The 19,220-nt window shown below is 49.2% G+C and overlaps 1 protein-coding gene and 1 long non-coding RNA gene across 4 annotated transcripts in view; one reads left to right on the top strand and one right to left on the bottom strand.

The window, feature by feature from the left end:
* Positions 1-3,079, top strand: part of LOC144226560 (uncharacterized) — a 5,482-nt gene extending 2,403 nt beyond the window's left edge. The window contains exons 3-4 of the long non-coding RNA XR_013333679.1: positions 242-1,278; positions 2,570-3,079. This is a non-coding gene — a long non-coding RNA (uncharacterized LOC144226560). The remainder of the gene's footprint in view (positions 1-241; positions 1,279-2,569) is intronic.
* TCF20 (transcription factor 20) overlaps positions 2,120-19,220 on the bottom strand; it is a 48,233-nt gene continuing 31,132 nt past the window's right edge. The window contains exons 2-4 of one of the 3 annotated variants that reach the window (XM_077757974.1): positions 11,221-11,314; positions 3,347-3,396; positions 2,120-2,213 (exon numbers count right to left, since the gene is read on the bottom strand). In XM_077757974.1, coding sequence (XP_077614100.1) covers positions 2,163-2,213; positions 3,347-3,396; positions 11,221-11,314 — 195 coding nt within the window. In that variant the 3' untranslated portion in view covers positions 2,120-2,162. Of the gene's footprint in view, positions 2,247-2,903; positions 3,066-3,346; positions 3,397-11,220; positions 11,315-19,220 lie in introns of those variants that run through there. The other 2 variants (XM_077757973.1, XM_077757977.1) reach the window with 2 other exon arrangements.

The following is a 19,220-nucleotide window of genomic DNA, read 5'->3' on the forward strand; positions in this document are numbered from 1 at the left end:
GCCGTGCTGGCCCGCCGAGGGACAAGCGCGCGTACCTCGTCCTGGAGGACCGGAGCCCCCACCTCCCGGCCCCGGGCTTTCTGCAGACAGGGCGGCACAGGGCCCCCGCTCTGCGGGGCACGGCAGGCCGGCGCCCCGGTGCCTGCGCACGCCTGGCCCCACGCTGCGCTGCGCGGACACGCCACAGGCGTCTCTGACGGAAGCCTCGCGCGGCGGGCCACTGTTACTCCTCTCTTCACAGAAGTAACGGCAGCAGAGGCATCAAGCGGCCTGGCCCTCGTTACCCGGGCACCTTCTGCAGGAGCGGGGGGCGCCGAGAAGCAGGACGCCTGTACTCCTGTCCCCTCCCTGCCTCGTCGGGGCCACCTGTCTCCGATTACTACGGTTTCCGTACAAGCCACCGAGGGCCGCTGCTCTTAATGAGATGGCGGAGCTGAGAAACCACAACAAGGGTCCTGCCTTGTGGTGACAGCGGATGAGAAAATCGTTTCAGGGACAAGACTGGACGCCACGGCGATGGGCCGGCCCCTCACCGCCGCGGGGCCCTCTGCGCACCCGGGAAGCGCACGCCGACGCTGAGGCCCGCATGCTGAAGCTTCTTGCTTCACGTGGGGGCCGAGGGCTGCTGGGCGGCAGGGCCCACGGCTGGGTGGAGGGGAAGGAGCTGATGAACAAAATTAAAATTCCCAACCAGGGATCTGCCCACCAGGCCCAGGGCTCAGACTCTCCCTTTTTCCCCTTTCCAAACACAAGCTGGAATTCCAGGACAAAAACAAAAGGCAGTCAACACCAACTGGTTCGCTCCTTAACCTGGTCATCCAGGGCACTTCCAGAATGTTCCTTGTGGCCCCTGTAGCACATGGCTCTGGCTGGCAGCCAGGCAGTGGAATTGACAGGAAGAAGGCAGAGCCCAGGCACCGAACAAAGGCCACAGAAACAAGCTGGAAAAGCAAGCAGACTGCGTCTTGCCCCGAGGGCTGCCCTGTGGGAAGGAGTACAGGCACCAGCGGCCCCGGTGCGTTCCAGAAACGCAGGGGCTGCTGCTGTGACCCAACCACCTGTTCTGCTCCATCCCTTCCATTCCTTACCCCTCCCCGGAAGAGGAAGGGAGAAAGGCCTCACTCGACAGCCCCCTCGAGAAAGCACCACAGGCCTCTGCAGCGGAGCAGAGGCGGCTTCTCTGGAATTCCGTACTGGGACCACCTAAACCCGAGGACTTCTCAGAGGACGAAAACCACCACTATCTGAGACAAATAATATATTTCCCTCAAATTACTGGTAGGTATTCCAGAGAAAGGTGGAACCTGCCGGCTGTAAGGGGGCAGGGAACGTGCCACAGGCTCTGAGCGCACCAGTGTGTGGCTCTCAGGTGCCTGCAGTAAACACACAAGCCCTTCATTTGAGGAGAAATAATCCCTTCGTGAACATTTCTGAGACAATTGGTCCCCCCACCCCCCATAGGAGCAACTGCCTCAAGTTACTTTTTTTTGGCTTTTCTTTTTCTTCCCTTTATGGTCTCTCTTCCTCAGCCCTCGGTGACTCCGTGTGGGGGGTGGGGTGGGGGAGCAGGGGACGCCCGCTGCCTCTGGGGACGGGTCCTCTAATCCCGCGCTGCCGCGCTGACCACGAGCCCAAACACTTGCAGAAAAGCACAACTCAATCTCCTGAGGTTTTTAGGAGTAAGATTAAATCGGATGCTAAAGTCTCCTAAATCTTTGAGGGGATTTTCTTTCTGTGTGTACTTTTGCGCAAAGGAGTCCTTCACGGTACTTGGGAATGAGATTTCAAAGAACAAAACTGGGGAATTTTTTGGTTTTCAAAGGAAAAGCCACCATAAGCTTTACAGATAGGGAGTCAATGAAAAAGGACAGCCCCCTGGCTAGAAGCATTTCTGAGCCAGACACAGAGGGTGGGCTGTTGGCAGGGCCTGTCACACACACACGGCCTGACGTCAGCGCGGTCACCGTGAGCTCCGATGGGCAATGGAACCCTCCTCGGGAGACGCTCTAGCCACCTGGTGCCGGCAGTCCACGTGATTAGAGGCCTGGGTGCAGCCTGGCCTGGGGCGAGCAGGAGGGCAGAGGCCATGACACCCCTAAANCGCCGGCCCCGACTCACCTGTGCTTGCTGTACTTTCCATTCCCACGAGCACTCTGCCCCCCTCACCCCCGCTCCGACTGCTCTGTGCTGAGGCTGCCTTTCGCTGTCTTGTTCTGCAAGGGGGGGAGGGGGAACGGGAGGGGAGGCTGACGCGGCAAAGCCAAGGACACAAGACAGGAGGGTCAGAAGAACAGTGTGGGGGGCGGGGGGGCGGAGGCGAGGAGAGGAACGGCACATGGAAAAGGAAAGAAAAAGCAGAGAGTCAGTATTGAATGACAAACAGGAGATATTCAGACAGGGTTTTCTGAGACAAAATGTGACCATTAGGGAAGTTTAAAAAACAAAAAAACAGGCAAATTAACTCAAAGAGAAGAGACTATAAGATCCTGGGATCCATCTCTGGAAGTAAATTTTGAAAGAAAAGCCGGAGTAAGCATCTTTCAGAAGTGTTTTGTGTTTTTTTTTGAAGGCAGACCAGTCGACAACCTCTTAGTTCGCTCAGGCCTGAGACGGAAGCCAGTGAGCGTCCAGTGACCACCAGGTGTCAGTGTGACCTCAGCCAGAGGACAGCACGGCTGCTGCAGGGAACTCAGGGGGCGAGAGGCCTTCTCGGCGGTCCCCCACCCCCATCCTCTCCCGGGCTGGCTTCCTTCTCGCACCCTCCCCTCCCCTCCCCTGCCACACGTGCTGGCTCAGGGATAGCCCAGTCACCCCTGATCCTCCGTCATTTCCTCAAGGGGCCACAGTGAGAGACAGGCTCTTGAATGACGTGGGAAACCGGGTGGTGGTGGCCCAGCAACCGCACCACCGGCTGCTTCCGCTGAGGTAAGACCTAGAAGAGACTGAGTTTCCCGGCAAAGCCCTGGAGTCAAGTCACTCAGTCTGGGAAAACGCCTCTGATTACGCATCGAGGCCTACAACCGACCTTACCTCGTGCCAACCTGTGAACTGGGGTTCCATTAAATGAAAATGAAAATCAGCAGTTTTATTGAGTTTGATCTTCGCAGTTCTCTTAACGATCAGACACACACCTTGTGCTTCCACACGTCTCTCCCCGCCTTGCACACCACATGGTGGGGGGCGCCTCGGGGCACAGGTCTCCCTCTAGCACGGGGCCTCTCCACCCTCCCAGGGCCAGGATCAGGCGGCAGCCCAACTGCGAGGGTTCTCTGAATTCTGCTCTGTAGCTTGCGTAGACACCCCGACCCCCCGCTGCAGCCTGCTGGGGGCATGCGCTCTGACTCACCTTGTGCTTGGGGCACCTCACCGAGAAGTTCTCCTCATGTAGCAAACAATCTGCAAGACAGAGAGAGACAGTCAGACAGAGCAGGCGGGTGGCACAGCCCAAGGGGAGTGGGGCCACGCGAGCCGGAACTGACAGGGTCAGACATGGAGGCGGGAGGCCCTCACACTGGGGTTTCTAGAACATCAGGGACCCCTCCAAGTAGACAACGGGGCCGCAACACGACAGAACAGCAGTCACTCAAAGCATCAGTGTTTCAGAGCAGCCGGTGGTGCAGGGAAACACTCCTGACACAAAGTGGCCGGCAACACCAGGATACATAAATATGCAAGTACAGTCCTAACCTTAACAAAGTGTGTTACGTATGCGTTTTTAAAAAGAAAGGAAATTTACCAAAATCTAACAGAGTTTCTCTTTGGGTAGCGAGACTACATAGGCGATTTGGTTTTATTTTTTTTTACATATTTCCGCGATTACACATTATTTTAATAATAAGAAACAAGCTCCAATGAATCTTACTTTTAAAACCCCTGATTCTAGGATAAGCCCCTCCTCCCACAGGCCCAAGCTGAAGCTTCCCCGTGAAAATACCCCAAATCCGGAGGCACCTTTCTGTTGTGAGCCCTGCTATCTATCACCTTTGCTGTACAACCCACGGAGACACAGGAGAAGTTCCTGACACGAACCACATAATCCACACTAAATGCTTCAGGGGAAGCGAAATCCCATGAGGGGGTTACTAATCCTTGGAGGAAAATGATTCATTCCAACTTTTAACGCGGTGACAGCATCCTCGCTGACAGCAAGGACACGCATCCGCCTCCAGGTGAGTCGAACTCCGTGGTGCAGGGGTAGCGTGTGGAGCGGGGCGAGGAGATCTAATTAATGAATTCGCTCTGCACACCACAGCTCCCGGAGACCGACAGCCAGGTCACCGGTGCAAGATGTGATGGCAGAATGTTAATAAATATTGATCGCACATTCTCAGAGAGCTCCCGGGCACCATGGCGGGAGGCAGCCACGGTACTTAGCCTTGTTAAATGTATGATTTAACTCCGGTTTAAACCGAGGTCCAAATTCGCAGCCTGTGTATCCACAGATTTCAAATGAAATAGTAATACGGGAAAACACAAATGAAAACTTCTGAGGTCCCTTGTATCGTACGCAAACAGGAAACGACCTTTTCATAATTGGGCCAGGCCTGCCCCATCACTGCCTCCCCCTGGAGCCTCTGAAGGCCCAGGCAAGGGCGGAGCAGCCGGGGCGAGCCTCAGGGCACAGGGGCTCGGCAAGTCCGGCTAACCTCTGCGCCCTCCCCCTGCAAGCAAATAGCACGGCAGTAAATGAAATGTGTTAATTTAAACCCCACGAGTACACGGCGTGACAGAGGCTCCTGCCGCTCCAATCTGCCAGAGCTTATGCGCAGCAGGGGACAGACAACTGGGCTCACGGGAAGCGCCTGCTTCTTACCTGGGCTCTGGCAGCACCGCCTGCTGGCAGTCTCTAGTTTGGGCCAAAGAGAAACAAACGGCACAGCCCACATGGGGCTTGGCCACCTCGATGCCACGGGATTTTGAGAAACGAGGAGTCACCAGCTGTGACAGACCACTGGTAAAACATGTCTGAAGTTAGGAGACATGGCCCCTCTAAGTTAAAAAGCAGAAGAGAAATAAAACAATCTAGCCACTACAAGCAGCTAGAGCTCATGTCAGGTACTTCTGGAAATGGAAGTCTCCTAACAAAATCTGCCGGAGACCGTGTCCACCGCTGGCAACGGCCCCCACGCAGGAAGGCTGCAGACAACGCTCTCATCTGTGCTCGTGGCACCCAAGGCCGTCAGAGCCGCACCTCACGCCGGCGGGCACGAGAGCCAGGGCCAGGGGGCTGAGACACCCGCGAGGGNCCTTAAGGCCCCAGCGCTACCCCGCGCCGGCCAGGGGGCCAGGTCAGCACTTGCACACCTTGAGGTCAAAGTAAATAGCTTGCCGGATCAGCACACACGCTGGAAAAGACTCACAAGGTTGTCTCGTCAACAAGATGGCTTCCGGACACAAGCACGGACGTCCCAGAAGAGGACTCCGCTCTCATTTCTCTCTCTGCTTGAACGAAAGGCAGAAGGGACTTCCCTGAGCTCCTCACAACAAGCTCCTCGGAGCTTCAGGTTCCCGCATGCAGCCGTATCTGCCCCGGGGACGGACGGTCAACTCGAGGGCGGGGGAGGAGAGGGGAGGGGAGGGCTCACGGCCTTCAGATGTGCCAGGCCCCGGACGCTGTCACCAGTTCACCTGCAATCTGCCTCAGAGCTATCGTTAGTGCGTAGACTGGCTACACTCCAGGCTGGGCCCGGGGGCCCGAGGCGGCGACTATCAGGGCAGGGCAAGGCCTTGGCTCTGGCTCTGGGGGGCAGAGTGCGGTCCCTCCGGGGAAGGGCCTGACACCAGTCTGTTCATAACTGCCCAGGGCCCTGAACCCGCAGCTGCAAGATCAAAGGCGGCTGCAAGGGCGGCAGCAGAGAGCGAGCTCCCGGCTGGGCCTCCTCCTGAGGGCGAGAGGACAGCCCCCTCCACGCCGGGCTCCTTATGCACAGTAGTTAGTAACGTGCTGCCAGCTCTTGAGCTCGCTGCATTACTGAGTTACTGTCTCTAAAGCAGCGCGCACGTTCTCCTCACTGCATTTCCCCGGAGCCGCAGCCGGCGCCCGTGACGGAACCCGCAGCCCAGGACAGCCTACCATGACGTCACAAGCGCAGGCCCGGCAACAGGCGGAGGGAAGCTGCGGCAGCCACAGACCCTCAGGAGAACAAGATGCTGTTTCCACGGAGATGTCCCCGGCAATAACAGTTCTCCCTCAGACACGGCCAGCTCTGCAAAGGTCTGGGTGGCCGCCGGGCAGGCAGAGATGAAAGTGCTGCGCTGGTCCTTACTCCAAGTAGAGGGGACTCTCAAACCCAGGGGCTTCTCCCATGATTAGGAAGGAAGTCAATCGATGAACGCCCTTCCTGGACACAGAGATCCATCACATATAGCAGAGAATTCCCGAGGAGACCCCGTGGGGTAAACACAAGCATCTCTCCCCACAGAGCAGCGCGGGCTTCCGGATCATTGTGACTCAGGTCATCAGAGAAGACCGATAAATCCCAGGACACGATCACCTTGTGACGCTGCTTCCCTGGCCCCAGCTCTCCACATGGACCAGTGGCAAAGCTGGGGCAGCTGGCACAGCAAAGTCAGGGCCTTGGCCCCGGCCGCCCCCCGCCCAGGGAGCCTCCCTCTCACTCGATGTTTGGCCACCAGTTTCTGCCAAATAGTCATGGTACCCACTTACCTGGGCAGGCCCCACAAGACAGGCTCAGAGAGTGACAAGTACCGTTTACTTACTGCTCCTGAGCTGGCAGAGCAGCCCCTGCTCCCCTGCAGAGTGGCCGATGGGGCAGGCCTCCCCACGGAGGAGGAAGAGCCCCGTGCCACTTCCCAGAGAACCCAGCCCACCGCCTGTGGCTGAGGCGGTGTGCCAAGCCCAGGCTTCCCAGCCGCTAGCCACATGGGGACATGTACAATTTAAGTTTAAATACAAAGAAGTAAAGTAAAAATTCAGTCTCTCATTCCCAATGAGCCACATGGTTAGCACTTAGTGGTAACATAAGGCTTGTGGCTACTATGCTGGAGAGTACAGATCTAGAACATTCCCAACATGGCAGAGAGTCCTACTTACACTGCTTAATCCCTAGAGAAACTGCCAGGAGGCAGGCTGTGAGCCTGGTCCCTCACCTGGCTGGGACCCCAGGGTGCAGACAGGAAGCGCACTAGTGCGGGGGTGGGGGGGGTACAAGGTTAGCTGCCTGTGGCTCACTGGATGTTTCTGAGCAAAGCCTCAGTACAGGAGATTACTTCTCACCCGGCCACTGACTGGGAGAGCCAAATCTTGCAGTATTCCCCACATAAAATTATAAACAACTGCCACAAACTTAATACGTTTGAACATCTTCATTTAAAAACCATGAAGCTTAAACTAGAAAGAGAATGTAACTTGAGGCAATATCATAACAATGAGAAAAGGCAGCGGCTGGCTCCTGAGAGAGAGGACCGAGCGGCCGTACTACGGAATATGCTGGCCCACGACCCAGGGTGAATGCAGCTCCGACTCAACACAGAAACATGGAGGGGAAGGGAAGAAAGAGAGTGGGAGGGACGGACTAAAGCCCAAACTCCCTGAATTGACATTTTAAGGCTTATTCCCTCTGGCCAAGCAGCGCCCTAGCCACCAGCTGCCCTTCAACGTGCAAATGCACACTTTTATGGGAACTAACTTTGGCATAAGCATGGTCTTTCTGGATCTGTCTGGTTTTCATCTGTGCCCCCTGTGGGAACTTGGAAGGAAAATCAGAGAGAGGGGGAAAAGCAGAACGAGAAGGATGTGCGAGGCAGAGAGCCGGCAGCTCAGGCCACCACCACGCTGGAAGGAAGGGGCATCCACATGAANCCCTGCTCAGCCATGCCTTCCCCTCCCCCCTGCCAATTCTAAATGAAACCTCACCTCCTAAGAGACGGTGGCTGCCTCCGTGGAGGGTCACGCCTGCCCCTCAAGCACTCGGTCGTAACAAGCACCCAGTCACTCGTTGCCCTCTCGCGGACCTTCCCAGTTTTCTCCCCCTCCTTCCTGAATGAAAGTACAGTAAAACCTTGGTTTGTTAGCATAATTCATTCTGGAAACATGCTTATAATCCAAAGCATTCATGTATCAAAGCGAATTTCAAGAACCGTTGGCTCAGTTGTGGTCACGTGACATTTGGCGTCACGTACCAGCGTCACGTACCACTTGTATCGCAAGACGTCACTCGTTTATCAAGTTAAAATTTATTAGAAATGTTTGCTCATCTGTGGAACCCTCACAGAAAGAGTTACAATCCAAGGTTTTACTGTATTACAAGGGCTGCTGAGGCGAAGTCCTTAGACACATGCTCACAAGTTACTGGTGAAAACGTCCACTGAAAGGACAAGAGTCTAGACGAAGAGGACTTTCCAGGCTAAAGCTCTGAGTCAAAATTTAACACTTCATCCGGGCACCTGGGGGGCTCAGTCGGTTTAAGCATCCGACTCTTGATTTAGGCTCAGGTCATGATCTCACGATTCAGGAGATCAAGCTCCGCACTGGGCTCTGTGCTGACAGCGCAGAACCTGCCTGGGTTTCTCTCCCCCCACCTCTCCTGCTTGCACTCTTTTTTCTCTCCCTCAAAAGTCAATAAATAAACATTAAAAAAATTAAGCCTTCTGCATCCTTCACTGGATGAAACTTCCTGGACGAAGTTTCCCCTTCTTCCAACAGTCAGGACACTGCAAAAACACTACTCTGATCATCTCAACAGACATTAAAAAGGATAAAATGCAATATCCCTTCAGGATAAAACCACTCAACAAACTATGGACAGAAGGGAACCTCCTCAGCTGCACAAGAACATCTATGAAAACCCCACCGTTATCATCGGGTTTAACGGGTCAGAAACAAGGCATGGACGTCAGCTCTTGCCATCGCTGCCCAACATTATGCCAGATGTTCCAGCCAGGGCAGCTGGGCAAGAAAAAGAAATAAAATGCATCTGATTGGAAAGGAAGAAGTAAAACTACCCATTTGCAGATGATGTATCTTATATATAGAAATCCATTAAAAAATTATTAGAGTTAATCAATGAGCTGAGCAAAGTTGCAGGATACAGGATCAATAACAAAATCAAGTGTGTTTCTATATGCTTACAATGAACGATCCAAAAATTAAATTAGGAAAACAATTCCATTTACAATCACTCCAAAAACAGTAAAATACTTAAGAATAAATTTAACAAAGAAGTGCAAAACTTAAACTGTGAAAACTACCTCTCCTGGTCACAGGCTGGAAGCCATACTACTGGTTAAGGTGGGAAAACCCCCAGCTTTACCTGCAGATTCAGTGCAATCCCTAGAGCTCCAATGGCTTTTCTGTACAGAAATAGACCAAGCTGATCTTAATTAAAATTCACAGGAAATAGCAAAGGACCCAGAATAGCCAAAACAATCTTGAAAAAAGGAATAAAACTGGAAGACTTCACACTTCCCAATTTCAAAATCTACTACAAAGTTACAGTAATCAAGACTGTGTGGGACTGGAGAAAGTTCAGAAATAAGCCCATCCATCTACGGCCAACTGCTTTTCAACAAAGTTGTGCCAATATCATTCCATGAGGAAAAGAACAGTCTCTTCTACAAATGGCACTAAGACAACTGGAATCCACATGGAAAGAATGAAGTGGACTCCTACTTCACACCATATATAAAAATTAACTCAAAGCGGATCAAAGACCTGTGTAAAGAGCTAAATTCTTAGAAGAAAACATAGGCATGAATCTTTGTGACTCTAGAGTAGGCAACAGTTTCTTACATTAAAAAAAAAAAAAAGATAGGGGGCACCTGGGTGGCTCAGTCAGTTGAGTGTCTGACTTTGGCTCAGGTCATGATCTCATGGTTCGTGGTTCAAGCCCCACATCAGGCTCTGTGCTGACTGCCAGCTCAGAGTCTGGAGCCTGCTTCGGATTCTGTGGCTCCCTCTCTCTCTCTGACCCTCCCCTGCTCACACTATCTGTTTCTCCCTCTCTCAGAAATAAACATTAAAAAATTTTAAAAAGCTATAAGGAAAGGCAACAAGCAACAAAAAACATAAACAACAAAAGAAAAAAATGAATGAACTGAACTTCATCAAGATGTTTGACATCAGAAACCATCAGGGGAATGCTCAATGTCACAATGTGGTGGCGCTTCGTGCCCCCTGGGAAGGCTAGAGAACAGCAGGCAGGTAACAAGGGTCAGTGAGGGTGTGGAGAAACACAAACCCTCACACGCTGCCAGCTGGATGTGAAATGACTGATTCAGCCACTCTGGATAAGTCTGATGATCCTTCCAAAAGTTAAATGCAGAGTTACCATATGACCCAGTAATTCTACTCCTTAAATCCAACAGAAGTGAAAGCATCAAGTCTCCATAAATTAAGACGTGCATGTGTTCACAGCAGCATTATTCATAATAATGAGAAAGTTGGGGCGCCTGGGTGGCCCAGTCGGTTAAGCGTCCTACTTCGGCTCAGGTCATCATCTCACGGTTCGTGGGTTCGAGTCCAGCATCAGGCTCTGTGCTGACAGCTCAGAGCCTGGAGCCTGCTTCACATTCTGTGTCTTCCCCTCTCTGCCCCTCCCCTGCTCACGCTCTGTCTCTCTTTCTCTCTCTTCCTCAAAAATAAACATTAGGAAAAAAAAAAGTGAACAATCACCTAAATGTGCATCGACTGATAAATGATAAAACATGGCTTAAAATATGGTATCCTTAAAATATGGTTTGGCAGTAAAAATGAAGCAGTGACACACGTTACAACACTGATAAACCTGAAAACCATTACGCTAAGGGACAGAAGCCAGTCATAAAGAGCATATACAGTGTGATTCCACTTGCACAAAATGCCCAGAACAGGCACATCCACCAAGACAGGAAGTAGATGAGTGGTTGCCAGGGGCTGGGGTGGGTGGAGGGCGAGTGACCACTAATGGGTAGGAATTTACGAGGTGATGAAAATGTTCGAAAACTGCTTGTGGTGATGGCTGCACAACTTTGTGAATCTACTAAAAACCACTGAATTGTACACTTAAATAGTGAATCATGTGAATTATATGAATAAAACTGTTATTATGACCCCATTTCACTCCTTTTTATTATCCTCTCTGCATTCCTTTAGAATTGACAAACAGCAGGGTCAGAAGATACAAAAAGAATGAGAGAGAGAGGACAGAAGGCAGGGAGGGAACCAAAGTGTATGTCCCGCCTCTCAGTTGCTCGGGACAGGGGCACGCAGCCCCGTCTTACCTGCGTCAATGGCACACGGGTAATGGTATCGGAAGGAGCAGCCTTTGTTGTAGCAGCCCAAGGTGGCACCTGCCTCCTGGCAGTGGGAACATTTCTGAAAAGAGAGAAGTGTGGCACGTCAGCGTCCCAGAGTCACCCTCTCCTCCGGGCCCTCCCTAAGCCCCATCTGTTGTAGCACAGCATGGCTGTGTGTGTGTGTGTGTGTGTGTGTGTGCGCGCGCGTGTGTGCAGCAGGGAGGGGGAGGGGGGCTGGTCAACTGCTAACTGCCACCCACTGACCACATGGTGGAAAGGATCCAGCGATAATGTTTTAGGCCAGGCCTCACAAATGTCCACAAATCGATCAAACACAACACCGAGGTGGGGTGGGGTCCCCAGACTCGCCTCTGGTGCTCCTCCTGTCCACCCGCCCGCACACATGCGTGCCCGTCCTTTCCTCATTCCTGCGGCACCCTAAAATGCTACATCTTGCCTGTTTATTTCTGCTGTGGAAGTCTGGGGTAGGAGGAGAGGGTAAGATAGTAGAGTTATATATAAATCTTGTCGAATTAAAAGTGGAATTTGGTTTCTAGTTCTTATATTTGTAAGATTTTATTTTTATTCTACTTTATCCCAAATGCCCAATACAACTATATTTCCCTTTTCAAAAAAGATGGGCTCCTGTCTGCAAACGGTATTTTTATACACAAACCCTATTTTAAATGCGCTCGGACACCTGCCACAAATTCCCGGCTACTGAGGCGTTATCTGTAGGTGAGACGCTCCCCCTTCCACGGGTGGGTTTCCTTAACGTGGGGCACGCCCCTCTCACCCCTGTGATGCGGCAGCTGCGGGCACTCGGTCCTGTCCGCAGAGGAAATGTGACCTATCGACAGTCACCATTATTTGTAAAATTCAACCAAATCGGCCCCACTGAGGAAGGAGGCAGACACTTCAGGTGGCCGAGGCACACCCAGATAAGGCTACCTGACTGGCCCAGACACTTGTTCCTGGTTCTAGAAAAAGGAATGTGAAACAGTGCTGCCTCCGCAGTCATCCTTGGGGAGAGGAATGCCCACACATGCCCTCACGGCCCCTGAGACAAAGGGACTAAAAGGCACCTTCTCCCTCTTTTCTCGTGCAAAGGCAGGGCCCACGTGGCAGCCTCTCGGGGGACAGTGCGGCCTCCAGGTCTGCAGCAGTTAGGACTGCCTTACCTGGTGGTGGGGAGCTCACCCGGGTGGCGCCATGGAATGGGCGGGACAGCCGGGACACCCCGCACACAGCAGCAGGCCCAGGGCGACGGGGAGCTGGGTCAAGCTTCCCTGATGCTGACGCTAAAACGACATCCGTGCCAGCAACAGCACAGCCCGAGTGCCCACCATGCGCTGGGTGTCCCTGTGTGCCACTGAGGCAAACCCACTCGGCCAGTCCCGTCACCTCCCCACTGTCCGGATGAGGTGCCCGAGGCACCAGAGCGCGTCCTGGCTCCAGGCCAGAGCGGACCCGAGCCGAGCACGCCTGGCATCCTCCAAAGACCAGCCGGGCCGGACCAGGGCTGTGGGACGGGTCCTTCAGGGGCTCTGCCTTCCTCTCAGAAGACCAACATCCTTCTGGGTGCTGGTAAGCAGTACACGTTTGCCATGTGCCCTCACACCCTGGCCAAGAAACAGAAGATTACTTGGCCTGGAGTAAACCACGGGCAGCTGGCAACACTCTGAGGGGCCCGGGAGCGTCCCTACCTTTGTCAGCGCCACACAGCACCTTCAGAAGCAACTCCTGCCGCCCGCCCCCCTTCTGACTACGGGAGCCCCGAACCGTCAGCTAACCCAGGGCCCCTGTGCTCCAGACCCTGCCTCCCCTGCGGGGTGAATCTCAAGCAGTGGTGGCCATTTACAGGCGGGTGCAGCAAGCATTTCTGGAAGGGAAGTCTGCAGTTTAAGCAACTTCTAGGGAAGTTTCACCCCTCTTAAGAAGGGACAAGAGGCAGGAACAGGCTGTGTGCTCCCTCGGCCTCTGTGAGGATGGGATGGATGGTGAGACCTGCTGCAATCTTCTTGTCACCATGAGGGGACAGCTGTGAAGACAAAGCCCAAGCTGCTGACAACAGCACGGTGACAAGATGGAGGGAACCTGGACCCCTGAGACCTGCTAAGGACCACATTAACTAGGTCAAGGACCATCCCATCTCCAGATTGTTAAGGGGGAGGACACTTAAAAAATCACTTTTGGGGCGCCTGGGGGGCTCAGTCAGTTAAGTGTCCGACTTCAGCTCAGGTCATGATCTTGCGGTTCATGAGTTCAAGCCCTGTGTTGGGCTCTGTGCTGACAGCTCAGAGCCTGGAGCTGCTTCAGATTGTCCCCCCCCCTCTCTCTCTGCTCCTCCCCTGCTTGCACACTCTCTCTCTCTCAAAAAGAAATAAACAAAAATTTTTTTAAAATAAAAAAAAAAAATCAGACATTCTACACAGACCCCCCCTATGAAAAGCAACCTGCAGAGCAGGATCTATCATCACCCAAGTTCACAGACAGGAAAGGGAAGCAATCAAGCTTGGATGTGAACAAGGTCCATTTCCCTCCTACCCTGGCACGGGTCTCTGTCCCCTGCAGGACTTTTCAATGCTCCCTGCCCTGAACCAGCCCACAGACCACAGGTAACGTCTTTTGCACTAAGAAAGCAAACTACCCCTCATCAATGATGATGCTTGCTTCTTTCAGTTAAAAAGCACAATTAATTTACTGCACCCAGAGGACAAAGGTATGGTACACGTGGGTCTTAGAAAAAGAACATTAAAGAGTGTGTATGTATGTATGTATTTACTTTCAGTGGTTCTCAAAGTGTAGTCCCTGGACAGTAGCTTCCAAGCATCACCTTGGAACCTGTCAGAAATAAAAATTTTGGGATTCCCTGAAGACGGTGGAGTAGCCAGGACCTGGAATCTGTCTTCCAACGTGGTCAACAATTGCACGGTCAGAATCTGTCTGATGTAACTATTTGGGAAGTCTGAAGTCTGTTGCAGGCGGGCACCTGCCAGGGGAAGACCCGGATGGTAAACTGCAGCTTACTTCAGTCAATTCCAGCTCCTGGCACAGTAGCATCCATCTCCTGTTCTCAGCCAAGCTCCAGGCATCTGTGCACACGGTCCTGGAGCAGCCTGCACACTGCCTGGGGGAGTCAGGGTGGGAAAAAGGACCCCATTCTCCAAGTATCAGTGTGTTGGGGGGAGCTCTGTTTTGATGGCTTATTGCTTCAGGTCACAGAGGCGCAGACGGAGGTGGCCAACCACAGCTGTACCTCCCCTGTTACAAGCCCCTCCCACACCTCCAGGCTGATGGGACTTCTAGGAGATTTAAAAGGCTGGCATCCTCCCCCTGTTTTTTGCTTTTTTCCCTTCTGGGAGCTAGACATTAAAGAGTAGGATGTTAAAAAACAGCTATGGTGCGCCTGGCGGCTCAGTTGGTTAAGCGTCTGACTTCAGCTCAGGTCATGATCTCATGGTTCCTGGGTTCAAGCCCCGTGTTGGGCTCTGTGCTGACAGCTCAGATCCTGGAGCCTGCTTCAGATTTTGTATCTCCCTCTGTCTCTGACCCTCCCCTCCTCACGCTGCTTCTCTCTCTCTCAGAAATAAATAAAAAACATAAAAAAACAAAAACAGCTATATATATGGGTGCAATTAGAAAGTGACCCATATGTTCCCAGGGAAAGGCTTAGAAAAGACCTGAGAAGACTTGGCTAACATCTCAAGCTGATCCCAGGCACAGAGACAGCATACAACAATCAGAAACAAACAAACAAAACCAAAACAACTAACAACCTCCCAAAAAGCAAAGTTCGGAGAAGGGGGAGAATCTGATTTTCAGAGTTATCACATTATTAAATTCAAATTTCCAGCGTTCAACAACAACAAAAAAAATCACAAGGCATACATAGAGACAGAAAGTATGGCCTATTCAAAGGAAATAAATAAAGCAACAGAAACCTTCCCTGAAAAAGACCTACAAAAAGACCTTTGGCAAGTACACCAAAGACTTTAAATGAACTATCTTAAAAATGCTCGAAGAAAGAGAAAGTTAAGAATACAATGTGTGAACAAATAAAAATAGCAGTAAAGAAAACCTAAAAAGATATCAAAATAAATTCTTAACGCTGGAAAGTATAATAACTGGAATTTAAAAGTTCACTAGAGGGATTCAAAGGCAGATGGGAGCATGCAGGAGAAAGAATCAGTGAACTTGAAGATAGGATGATGCAAATGATGGAGTCTGAGAAACAGGAAAAAAAAAAAAAGACTGAAGAAAAGTGAACAGAGCCTAAGAGGACCATTAAGCAGACTGACACAGGGCCTGGGGGAGTCCCCTAAAGAGAGGAGAGTGGAAAGTGCAGAGACAATTTTGGAATGGCTGAACACTTCCTGAATTTGATTAAAGACATACATATAAACATCCAAGAAACTCAATGAACTCCAGGAAAGACGAACTCAGAGATCCACAGTGAGACACATTATAATCAAACCTTCAAAAGCCAAAGAGACTCTTGGGAGAAGTAAACCATTGCAAGCAATCCTCTCTCTAAGACTACCTGCAGATTCCTCATCAGAAACTTTGCAGATCACAAACAGTGGGCCGATGCATTCAAAAGACTAAAGAGAAAAACTATCAACCAAGAATCCTGTAAGTGGCAACGCTGTCCTTCAAGAATGAAGGAGAAATTAAGACGGCTAAACGCACAAAAACCGAGAGAGCTGATGACCGCTAGGCCTGCTCTGCAATATATGCTTCAGGGAGTCCTGCTGGGTGACGCCGTCCAGAGGAATAACAAGCTTAATAAAGGTAAACACACGGGCAATTATAAATTCAGGTGCTATAGGAGCAATGGCCTGTAACTGCATTTTTGGTTTTCCACATGATTTAAGAGACTAATATAGTTAAAGAAAAAAACCCAACTAGTGTAAAAGTTAGTATTACTGTTAACTCTGGTTTGTGACTGCAAATCTTGTTTTCTACATAATTTAAGAGAACAATACATTTAAAAAGTTATTAGTTGGGGCGCCTGGGTGGCTCAGTCGATTAAGCATCCGGCTTTGGCTCAGGTCATGATCTCGCAGTTCGTGGGTTCGAGCCCTGCATCAGGTTCTGTGCTGGCAGCTCAGAGCCTGGGGCCTGTTTCAGATTCTGTGTCTCCCTCTCTCTCTGCCCCTCCCCGGCTCATGCTCTGTCTCCCTGTCTCAAAAATAAACTATAAAAAATTTTTTTAAAAAGTTATTAGTTTATGTTTTGGGGCACACAATGTATCAAGATGTAACTGGGGAACATCAATAGCAGAAAGGACTGGAGCTGCAAAGGGGCAGTTTTTGTATGTTATGGAAATTAAACTGGTAAAAATCAAAGTAAAGTGTTACAGTGTTAAAACATTACATATAATCCCCACAGTAACCATAAAAAATGCTATTAAATATATAGGAAAGGAAATGACCAAGGAATTTAAACTTTCCACTATTAAAAAAAATCAACAACACTAAAGAGGGCAGTAATGCAGGAAATGAGGGACACAAAAACTACAAGACATCTAGGAACAAAATAGCAAAATGACAGAAGGTGCTCATTATCATAATTATTTTAAATGCAAATGGATTAAACTTTCCAATCAAAAAACAGACACTGGCAGAATGGCTACAAAACTTATGATTCAACTATATGCTATGCACTACAGTCTTACTTTAGATACAAAGACAAAATTGACAAAGTAAAAGGATGGAGATATTCCATGCAAGTGTAACCAAATGAGTGGAGTGGTAACCTATTATCAGACAAAACAGACTTCATGGATAGAAAAACCAGATAGAAGTAAGGAAATAGAGGACGTAACATTATAAAGCAACCACTCTAACAGCCACACACAAAACACACCACCCAACAACAGAACACATACATTCTTTCAAGTGCACGTGGGATATCTTCCAGGACAGATTAAGCCACAAAGTAAGTCTCAACAAATTTAAAAAGATATCATACAAAGTATCTTCGCTGACCACAAAGAGATGAAGTTAGAAATGAGTAGCCAAAGGAAAACTGGAAAATTTACAAAACTGTGGAAATGAACAAATTAAACAAAATGTGGATCAAAGAAGAAATCACAAGGGAAATAAAAAATATTTAGAGATGAATAAAAATAAAACCACAACATATCAAAACTTTTGGGATGCAGCAGAAGTGGTGCTAAGAGGGAAGTTTATAGCTATAAACGCTTACATTAAAAGTAAGAAAGATCTCAAAGCAACTACCTACCTTTACGTAAAAACTTAAGGAACTACAGAAAGAAGAACAAGCTAAACCTAAAGCTAGCAGAGGGAAGGAAATAAGAAGGATTGGAATGGAGATAAATAAACAGAGAATAGACCAACAGCAGAGTAAATCAGTGAATCTCAAAGTTGGTTCTTTGCAACATTCAACAAAATCAACAAACCTTTAGCTAGATGCACTAAGAAAAAGGAGACTCAAATTACTAGATTCAGAAATGAAAATGGGGGGATTACTATTCATTCTACAGAAATGAAAAGGATTATAAAACAGTACTACGAGCAACTGTACACCAACAAATTGAATAACCTAGATGAAATGGATCAATTTGCAGAAACACAAAACCTACCAAGATTAAATCATAAAAGAAATAAAATATCTGAATACACATATAGCTAGCAAGGAGACTGAATCAGTAATACAAAATCTCCCCCCAAGAAAAGCTCTGAATCTGATGGCTTCACTGGTGAATTCCACCAAACATTTGAATTATTTGAGCATTGAACTATTTGAACTAATATCAAATCTTGTGAAACTTTCCCCCCAAACTAGAGGAGGGAACATTTTCAAAATTATTCTAAGGTTAGCATTACCTGATACCAAAGTCAGACAAAGACATTTTATATAGATTACACACACACACACACACATAAACAACACAAATAACTATGAATATCCTTTATGAATATGATACAAGAATCCTCAACATACTAGCAAACTGAATTTAGCAGCATATTAAAAGGATTATATGCGTGACCAAGTGGGATTTATTCCTGGAATGCAAGGGTGGTTCAACACAAGAAAACTGCTCATTGTAATACATCACATCAATAGTATGAAGGAAACAACCACAGATCAACTCAATTGATGCAGAAAAAGCATCTGACAAAATTCAACACCCTTAAATGATAAAAACACTCAACAGACTAGGAATAGAAGGAAATTACCTCAATATAAATAAAAGACATATATGAAAAAATCCACAGGGAATATCACACCTAAAGGTAAAAAGATGAAAACATTTCCTCTCAGATGAAGAACAAGGTGAGGAGGCTGGCTTTCACCACTTCTACCCAACACAGTACTGGAGGTTCTAGCCAGAGCAACTAGGAAGGAGAAAGAAGTAAGAGGTGTCCAAACCGGAAAGGAGAAGTAAAATGATCTCTTGGTATATGTTATGACCTAAAATGTAGAAAACAAACCACTAAAGAGTCCACAAAAAACCCATCAGAATAAATGAATTCAGCAAAGTAGCAATATATATACAAAATCAATACACAAAGAATCAGTTGCATTTCTATACACAAACTGAATAATCTGAAAAGGAAATTACGTATATTTTCAATAGCATCAAAAGGATATTTAGGAATTAACTAAAGAAGTGAAAGACTTGTACCATGAAAACTATAAAACATTGTTGAAAGAAATTAAAAAAGACATGAATAAATGGAAACCCATCCCATTTTCATGGATTAGAAGACTTAATATTTAATTTTTTTTTACATTCATTGATTTTTGAAAGACAGAGAGACAGAACACAAGTGTGAGAGGGGCAGAGAGGGAGGGAGACACGGAATCGGAAGCAGGCTCCAGGCTCTGAGCTGCCTGCACAGAGCCCGACACAGTGCTCGAGCTTACAAAGTGAGATCATGACCTGAGCCAAAGTCGGATGCTTAATTGAGTCCCCCAGGCGCCCCAACTTAATATATAATTAAAGCGTCAGT

Source organism: Crocuta crocuta, unplaced genomic scaffold (genome assembly GCF_008692635.1).
Source record: "Crocuta crocuta isolate KB4526 unplaced genomic scaffold, BGI_CrCroc_1.0 scaffold143, whole genome shotgun sequence".
In the NCBI taxonomy this organism is placed as follows: domain Eukaryota; kingdom Metazoa; phylum Chordata; class Mammalia; order Carnivora; family Hyaenidae; genus Crocuta; species Crocuta crocuta.